The 9,102-nt window shown below is 61.3% G+C and overlaps 1 protein-coding gene across 4 annotated transcripts; it reads left to right on the top strand.

The window, feature by feature from the left end:
• Positions 1–475: 475 nt before the first annotated feature.
• MTERF4 (mitochondrial transcription termination factor 4) lies at positions 476–7,797 on the top strand. Of its 4 annotated transcripts, none has more exons than XM_075914543.1 (4): positions 476–881; positions 4,045–4,546; positions 5,062–5,246; positions 7,237–7,797. In XM_075914543.1, the coding sequence occupies exons 1-4, from the start codon at positions 864–866 to the stop codon at positions 7,585–7,587; spliced, it is 1,056 nt and encodes a 351-aa protein (XP_075770658.1). In that variant the 5' UTR covers positions 476–863; the 3' UTR covers positions 7,588–7,797. The 4 variants fall into 4 exon arrangements, with proteins under 4 accessions (XP_075770658.1, XP_075770661.1, XP_075770660.1 ...); XM_075914546.1 differs by lacking the exon at positions 476–881 and adding an exon at positions 1,493–1,801; XM_075914545.1 differs by lacking the exon at positions 476–881 and adding an exon at positions 1,800–1,819.
• The last annotated feature ends 1,305 nt before the right edge of the window (positions 7,798–9,102 follow it).

Genomic DNA, 9,102 nt, shown 5'->3' on the forward strand with positions numbered 1-9,102 from the left:
CTCTGAACTGCTCAAAAATCCACAAATAAGAGGGATAAACTTGTAGCCAAAGCACAACAGTGAGGTAGGACTTCGTCAGGTTCAACCCCCTAATTAGGGAATATTCAGCTTGGCCATTCCAAAGGGGCTATGTTTAATGTGGCTACCGTGTTTTAGGGATGTGAATGGCTAACCAGTAAGCATCACCTGTTAAGGTTAACCAGGGGGAACATGCCACAGGCAGGGGTGCACCAGCCTGGCTAGAACAGCCCCAGTCCTTGGCGAGGGGCGGGGTGCTCCAGCCCCTACCCCCCCATTTAATCAGGTTAACTGGTTAAACTTAGCATGTAACTGGTTAACTCATGACACAGGAGTTTACACCCCTCCCGCGCTGAGCCCCCGGGCACGGTCACGCCCCTCCCGCGCTGGGACCCCGGGCACGGTCACGCCCCTCCCGCGCTGAGCCCCCGGGCAGCGTCACGCCCCTCCCGCGCTGGGCCCCCGGGCACGGTCACGCCCCTCCCGCGCTGGGCCCCCGGGCAGCGTCACGCCCCTCCCGCGCTGGGCCCCCGGGCACGGTCACGCCCCTCCCCCGCTGGGCCCCCGGGCACGGTCACGCCCCTCCCGCGCTGGGCCCCCGGGCACGGCCACGCCCCTCCCGCGCTGAGCCCCCGGGCACGGTCACGCCCCCCCCGCGCTGGGCCCCCGGGCACGGGCCAGGCCGGACTGAGCGGGGGGGGGGGCTCCGGGCTGGCTCGGGAGCAGCTGCGGCTCCTAAGGCGGGGCCTCGGGGCGGGGCCAAGGCTGTCAGGGGGCGGAGCCAGTGAGCTCAGCGCCCCGCCCCGTCCGCTGCTCTGGGCCCTGCGCGCGCAGCATCCGGCGCCATGCGGGCCTGTGCGCAGGTGAGGGGCGCGGGGGGAGGGGGCGTAGAACCGCCGCTAGGGGGCGGGGCGGAGAGTTTGGGGAGGGCGGGGAGGAGAGGCGGAGAGGCTGGGGGGGGTAGGGAGGCTGGGCGGGGAGGAGAGGCGGAGAGGCTGGGGGGGTAGGGAGGCTGGGCGGGGAGGCTGGGGGGTGGGGAGGAGAGGCAGAGAGGCTGGGGGGGTAGGGAGGCTGGGCGGGGAGGCTGGGGGGTGGGGAGGCTGGGGGGCGGGGAGGAGAGGCGGAGAGGCTGGGGGGGTGGGGAGGCTGGGGGGCGGGGAGGAGAGGCGGAGAGGCTGGGGGGGTGGGGAGGCTGGGGGGCGGGGAGGAGAGGCGGAGAGGCTGGGGGGGTGGGGAGGCTGGGGGGTGGGGAGGCTGGGGGGCGGGGAGGAGAGGCGGAGAGGCTGGGGGGGTGGGGAGGCTGGGGGGCGGGGAGGAGAGGCGGAGAGGCTGGGGGGGTGGGGAGGCTGGGGGGCGGGGAGGAGAGGCGGAGAGGCTGGGGGGGTGGGGAGGCTGGGGGGCGGGGAGGAGAGGCGGAGAGGCTGGGGGGTAGGGAGACTGAGAGGTGGGGAGGCTGGGGGGGAGGGGGTGCCAAGTGTGTGTCGCTGGGAACGGACCAGGCTTGTGCACTGTGTGGCGGGCAGGACCCACCGTCCCCGTCAGGGACCCTGTGCACCGCCCTGGCCTGTGGGTCTGCCCCACAGCTCCTGAGGGCCGTGGGTCCCTGCTCTGCACTCCGAGTGCACCCGCTTCTGCTGGCCCTTGGCTGCCGAGTCCTTCCAATGGGCAGCCTGGTCTGGCGCCGATTCACCAGGCTCCGCTGGTGGAGCGGACGGGGGCAGGGATGGAGGCTGGATCCCAGGATGCTCCGGGAGAACTGGGTTCTGTTCCTGCCTCTGCCACGGTTTGCGTGTGATGCTGGGCGAGTCATTTGCGTGAAGCTTTTCTCTCAAGTTCTTCGTTTTCTGCCTGCCGAGCTAGAGCTCCATGGGGTCCAATTTGCAGAGGTGCAGGGTCAGGATGTTAGTTAGGTTATTTTAGTAATCGAGTAGTCGATCGAATTTTTATCGATTCCTCGATAGGGGACAGCAGCCTGGCTCAGGCCCTGCTTGCGCTGGGTGCGGGGCCAAACCCCGCTGTGGCTCTGCAATTTAAAATGCAATAGGAGCTGGCAGGGGAGAGGGAGCAAGCTGCCCAGCTCCTTCTGCCCTTTAAATTGCAGCGCTGCAGTGGGGTTTGGTCCCAGCACGAGCCAGGCTGCCTGCCCAGCCAGCAGCAAGCCCTGTCTGCAGGGGTCCCAGTTGCCGCTGGGACCCCCTGTGGATGGAGTGCTGCCAAAGCAGCCTGCTCCCTCCCCCCAACCCCACCGCTGCTGCCTCCCCTAAGCCATCACCCCCTAGCACTGACTCCTGCTGCCTCCCCTCCTGCCTCTGGTACAGAGGCAGCAAGGGTGGGAGGGAATGCGGGTAGTTGACTAATCGACTATTCTTATACATCCCTAATGCGGGCACTTGCTGCTACAGCTGGTCAGTGGGAGCTGCACTTTGAATGTAGACCGGGGATTTCTAATGAGCAAATGCTGATCGGACAGTCAGCGCACCAGTCGCCTAGTCACTCCCCCCTTGCTGCCTCTGTCAGAAAGAGGAGGGGGTGCTTCAAAGTGGCATTGCCGCGTGGAGCCTGGGGACTGCTGCTCTGAAACACCGCATGCAGCTTGGGGTCAGCTGGGGACTCCCCCACTGACCCTGGCTCCACACACACTGCCGCTTTGAAACGCCATGTGGAGCCTGACACCAGGCTCCCTGCGGCACTGCCGCTTTGAAACGCCATGTGGAGCCTGACACCAGGCTCCCTGCGGCACTGCCGCTTTGAAACGCCATGTGGAGCCTGACACCAGGCTCCCTGCGGCACTGCTGCTTTGAAAGGCCGCGGGGAGCCCAGGACCGCTTGAGTGCGCCGCTGGCCCCGTGCTCCCTGCAGCACTTTTGTCTTTGAAGTGTCTTTGAAGGCAGAGGTGCCCAATCGAATAGGCAGTTTGCATCGACTGTTCAATTAGCCAATTAATCTAAATGTAACACCCCTAACGTAGACTGCTATGTAGCGCCAATAAAATCGGTTCCAGCTGCCTCAAGCTGGTCAGCAAGCACCCTCCTTCATGTGCACTGAATGAAGGAGCCCTGTGCAAAAAATAGCCTGTGCTCATGGAATTAGAGACTTTGGTGATGTGCAGGGCTTGACAAATAATGCAATCGACTCACCCGTGGTGCGTAGATTGCAACCCGGAATAGCCGGGTTCCGGCGATCTGCGCATGCACAGAACGATCTGCACACGCGCAGATCGCCGGTCAGCGCGGCTGGCGAGCGGTTCAGCGAGCCCTGGTGATGTGTATGCATGAGAGGGCCAAATGAAAGTTGCAGGGGCAGCCTCAGTCCAGGCATTTCCTAATTTGAGGGTTTGACGCTGCAACCCGAGCATGTTTGTTTTCTTGTGTTAATGTGGTGATCTAGAATCTAGAGTTTACTGGAGCAGGTTCAGCCATCGTAACTGTTGGACTTCTGCCCTACTAGGGCTTCTGTTTGCATAAACTAGATAGCAGACCTCAGACAGACCGTGTTTTGTTTTGACTTGGATACTTCCTGGGAGGTAAAATAATGAAAAACAAATGACAGGAGGTTCATTTTCCCTTTAGTTTGTTGTGTTAAACAAAAGCAGCTTTGTATTTTTCACCGGGGCACTTTGGAAACGGTTCTGTAGGAAATACTGCTGGAAAAGTGAGTGTTTCTTCCATTGCTGCTCCCATCAACATCCCAGATTTGGGAAGAATTATTTAACTTGGGTTTTTTTCTCTTTTTTATTGAAAACACAAAATGAAATCAGTTACAAGATCTTTGGGGCACCCCAGACCAGTGGAAGGAATGAAAATCTGAGCTGTTGCAGTCACTCTTTCAGGCAAGCAAGCAGCCAGTGAGCGAGTGCTGTGTGCTTTGTCCTAGGGGGAGAGTTGGGTTAATGTCCATTACTGAGTTTCATCTTGCACCGTGCAGGAGGACGGACTCAAAGATTTGGAAGCTCTCTCCTCTTTCTAATCCCTCTCGCCCTTTCCTGCTGACTCTGCAATGTGTTTGTTTTGTGGTGTGTTTCTGCAGATCCTGCGGGGATGCAGGGTGGCCCCCAGCGCTCCACGACTGCCGCCATGGCTGTATGCCTCTCCGTCTGCTGCATCGGCAGCCTCTCTCTGTCCTCTGGTCAGCAGTGGGTGCAGACTGGCCTCGGTGGCCTCCTCCGAACGGAGCGGTAGGGAGCAGCACAGCAATGAGCCGGCGGGCGGCGGGCGGCTCCTGGAAGCTGTCCGTCTGTCCCTGGCGGCACAGCAGAGGCGAGCTGAGATGGGGAGCTCAGAGCTGGAAAAGGTGTTGGATTCCTTCTCGGACATGGGATTCAGTAATGCTCAGATAGTGCAGCTGTTCGGGTTGCAGCCCAAGCTGGCTCTTCAGACGCGGCTGGCGGTGGTTTCTGAGCTCCTCCTCCTGGGCCTGGATGCGGACTCCACGCTGAAGGCCTTGCAGAAGAGCCCTGACGTGCTGCGGATGACAGCCCTGCAGCTGAGGCGCCGCGCAGACTCCCTGCGGAAACTGGGCCTTGGAGAAGGTGCCTTGGTGTTGCACGCTTACCGCCTTGCACGAGAGGCAGTGCTGAAGTGCTGCCAGAATTACCTCGTGCCCTCAGAGCGTCCCCTCTCTCCGGTTGCCCTCCTCCTGGAGCTGTTTTGTCCTGGTGTCCTGGCAGCACCTCTCAGACCTGCAGTGGGAGGGGGAAGAGCCCTGCCGCCTGACGGGGGTGTTGTCCCAGGGATGTTTCATACCTACACGGGGCACATGACGCCAGGCAGCTTCTAGCTCGGCCTCTGGTGGGGTTCAGAACATCGCCCCATCAGCTGTGCGTTAGCGGTTGTTCCCACTGCCAGAAATCACAGCCATGGTCGTGGGAAGGGAGGTCAGGAAATTAATTAATCCCATCTCCGCTCTGCAGGGGGGTTTAAATCGCTTTCCTCCGCTCCAGAAGGAGGCAGAGCAGTCCCCCTCCCTTGCAGATCCCAGGTCCGGTAATTCATCCTCTCCTCTGTGCTGAGCGTGTCTCACGATCTGCCCTTTTGTCCGAGGCAGGGACCCTGCAGCGAGTGGTGAGCCGCTGCCCCGGTATCTTCACTTTGCCCTGGAAGAAAATAGACGCTGTGGTGCGGGTGCTCAGGGAGAAGTGTCTTTTCACTGTGGATCAGGTGGTGGAGATTCTGCATCGCTGCCCCAGCGTCTTGCTGGAGGAACCAGGGGACCTGGAGTACAAATTCCAGGTGAGGCTGGAAGCCAGCGGAAGGTCTGGCTGGTGGTTTGAACTCCAGGGCCACGGGGGAGTAACACCCGAGTAGGGCTTGCCATCTTTATCTCCCCATAGGGTCTGTACTGTGCGCCACAGAAGCCCGCCTGGGGGCCTGAAGGCGAGGCCAGTGCCGTGGCAGGCCTGGAGCAGTGTGCAGGGAAGACACGGGTGCTGTGCAGATGGGTTCTGCTGGGCTGGCTCTGGCTGTGCTACGAACACCAGCACCTCAGAGTTCCATTGCCTTTTACAGCGGCCGGGGGTCTACTGGCTTGGGGCCCCCTCTGCCAGCGGCCCTGGGAGGGCCTCCGAAATGCAGCAGCCGAGTGCACTTGTGATCAATGTGCAATTTCTTCCCCCCTCCAAACAGCGTCAAGATCTCTGCTTGCTCGTGTGCTCCTCTCCTCGTCACCAGTGTACCCTTTGTGGGGCAGGCGTTAGTCTTGATGAACCTGCTGCCAGCATGCGCAGCGCTGAGCTCTTCCAACAGCTTCCCTCGCTTAGGGACGTGACGGACTAGTCGACTGCGATAAGCAAATGGTTATTGGACAGTCGCTCTCCTCCCCCTTGCTGCCTCCATCAGATAGAGCAGGGCTGCTCAACACATGGCTCGCGGCCTGTTTGCAGCCCCCGGTGTGGTTTGGGTTCATGCGGGGCTCAACGTGCGGCCCGCGGGTGGGAACCAAACCACAAAAGGGGGCAGTAGAATGGGCTTCTGTCGAGATGCGTTTTAGTAGTTAAAGTCCTGGCCTGTGCTCATTCAAAGGGCGCTCATAGGGGTGGCGATCGGTCAATGTCGCATTGCATTCGTATCAGCAGAACTGGCTGAAATGGGGCGTGTGCGTGTACTCTCGCCTTAATCTTTGTATTCATGCCCATCAGTGCGAGAGAATCTATTTGCATATATTTGCATATATATTTGCTCGTATACACAACCACACTTAAGTTGCGGCCCTGCGGCCCTCGGCATGTGCTGAGAGTATCACTGGGGCCCCTGGGACTTCCAATGTTCAGTAGCCCTGAGATAGAGGCAGCAGGGGGGAAACGATGCTCCAAAGAGCAGCACGGCACAGAGCCTGGGGGCAGCTGGAGACGTCGAGCGTCAGGCTCCTCGTGGTATTTCAAAGCGGCAGCACCGCATGGAGCCCGGGATCAGTGACCCTGGGCCCCGTGCGGCACTGCCACTTTGAGTGCTGCAGGGATCCCCACGCTGGCCTGCCCCCGGCATTTCAAAGCGGCAGCGCTGCATGGAGCCCGGGATCAGTGACCCTGGGCCCCGTGCGGCACTGCCACTTTGAGTGCTGCAGGGATCCCCACGCTGGCCTGCCCCCGGCATTTCAAAGCGGCAGCGCTGCATGGAGCCCGGGATCAGTGACCCTGGGCCCCGTGCGGCACTGCCACTTTGAGTGCTGCAGGGATCCCCACGCTGGCCTTCCCCCGGCATTTCAAAGCGGCAGCGCTGCATGGAGCCCGGGATCAGTGACCCTGGGCCCCGTGCGGCACTGCCACTTTGAGTGCTGCAGGGATCCCCACGCTGGCCTTCCCCCGGCATTTCAAAGCGGCAGCGCTGCATGGAGCCCGGGATCAGTGACCCTGGGCCCCGTGTGGCACTGCCACTTTGAGTGCTGCAGGGAGCCCCACGCTGGCCTTCCCCCGGCATTTCAAAGCGGCAGTGCCGCGGTGAACTGGGGACCCTGCAGCTGTTGCTACACTTCAAAGGCGGAGGCGCCCTATTGACTAATCGAATAGTCGATGCAGAAATGCTTAACTCCTTAGCCTCCGTTCAGATTTCTCTGCCGCGAGTGACCTGTGCGCGTTGACGGGAGAAGTGAGACAGAACTTTTCTAGCCCGTTAGCTCCAGTCCAGCATGTTTCCTGGGACAGGCTGACAGCAGTGAAACAAATGTCTGTTTCTCCCACTCCCTGGGCTGGGCTGTATTTTTACTCTCCCTTTGTTTTTTCTGCAGTATGTGTACTTCAGAATGGGAGTAAAGCACAAAGCACTGGTGAAATCTGGTCTCTTCCAAACCCCAGTGGCTGAGGTCAAGAACCGGCACATCTTCTTGGAGCGCCTGGGACTTTATCAAACCCCTGACAAGAAAGGCCAGACCCAGATTGTCAACCCCAAACTGAAGGAGATCATCCGAGCCTCGGAAGGGGACTTCCTGGCCAAGATAGCTCACTCCTCGCTGGAAGAGTTCGAGGTGTTTAAGAAGCTGCTGGCTCGGGAGGAGGTGGATCTGGATCCAGCGTCTGAAGAGAGAGACTCCGTCAGTGACGGGGAAGGAGAAGGATCTGACAGCGAGGAAGGAGACTGAACTCCTGCCCCCGAGCGTCAGTAAAAGAGTCATTGGGGGAACCAGCTGCTGGGGCAGCCACATACCTTGGGTGCTCCTGGCATTCCCCTGTGCTTAATGGTGTCACCGCGACACCACTTGTCTGGAGCATTCACTGCACACAGGTAACCTGGGCGCCGAGGCCTGTTCCGGGCGGCTGTGTAAACCCAATAAAGCGAGTGCCTGTCTGTGTCACTGGGCTTGATTCCCCCCCGCCCGGTGCTGCAGGTGTCCAAGCAGGATCTGACGGTGCGCTGGGGGCAGGGGACGACTGCCCGGAGGATGAGCCTGCTTGCCACGCCCTGGTCCCTCTGAGCACAGCCGCCTTGGACAGGTCTGTCCCGCCTGACCCTTCCCCCACCAAGGCAGCTGTGGGGAGTGAGAGCCGGGAAGGCAAGCGGCTGCCTTGGGGAGCACAGATGTTTCCTGTGGCCCCGAGGGGAGGGCTTGGGTTGGGGGGGCCTGTGAGGGGAGGCGATGGGCGGCGCTTGGCTTGTTTGGCTGGGGAAGGAAAGCGCCTTGCCCACTCGTCCCAGGCTCCGAGGCGGAGGGGAGAGGAACCAGGGGGCTTGGGAGAGCAGGGCTGGGGCCCGGCGTGGGTGGCCAGTGCAGCAGCGCTGTGGGCTGAGGGAAGGGATTGGCACCAGTGACTAGCCATTGGATTTTATTTAGAAAACAAAACAGCGAACGTTTGAACAAGATCCGATCTTCTGCTGCTGCGTTACACGCTGTGCTCAGTCTGCGCAGCCTGCGATGGCCCAGGACGCTGCGGCGGCTGCACCTGGGGAGGCGCAGCGTCGGACTGCCACAACCGCGGCTGCTGCCGGTGCATTGGGGGCGCAGGCAAGCACCAGCTGCTGGTGGTGTGGCCCGAGAGCTGCGCTCGAAGGCTGCCAGAGCTAGGTGGCAAGGGACTGGCTTTAGTTTCCAGTTAAAGGGATATTTGCAGAAAACTCAAGACGTTTACCCAGCAGTGGGCTTCTGAGCCCCAGGCTGCCTGCGCCTTCGGTCGCCCTGTTTGCAGGCCGGTCCTTGTCGGCTGCCAGCTGGGACGTGGGACAGACCCGCTTGGGACCAGGGCCTGGCAGCCCCACTTGCCATGTTGGATGTTTGAGGCCTGGTCTCCTGCCCTCCCCAGGTAACGGCAAGGCTTGCTGGGGCTCTGACAGCCTCCCCCCGCGTCTCAGAAGCAGGGCCCTCCTTCCCCAGGGCTGGTGAGGTGAAGCTGGGACGCTGGAGTTGTGGGTGGCCCTTAGGAAGCCTTGTTCCTGGCAACCCATCTGCCTCCCAGTTCGGTTCCTGGCAGCCTCTCTCAAGCGGGTCGTTCCTGGGCCGAGCTCGGCAGCGGCTGGAGCCGGGAGGCAAAGGGTCCCTGAGCTGGGCAAGAGCATTCTGCCAGCTGGCAGGTCCCACGCGCCTGGCGGTGCGCAGAGCAGGGAGGCCAGCTGCGGCGGGGAGCTGGTAAGGCCTGCGCTGTGTTCTGCTCACAGCCAGCCT

This window comes from Pelodiscus sinensis, unplaced genomic scaffold, assembly GCF_049634645.1.
Source record: "Pelodiscus sinensis isolate JC-2024 unplaced genomic scaffold, ASM4963464v1 ctg190, whole genome shotgun sequence".
Lineage (NCBI taxonomy): Eukaryota > Metazoa > Chordata > Testudines > Trionychidae > Pelodiscus > Pelodiscus sinensis.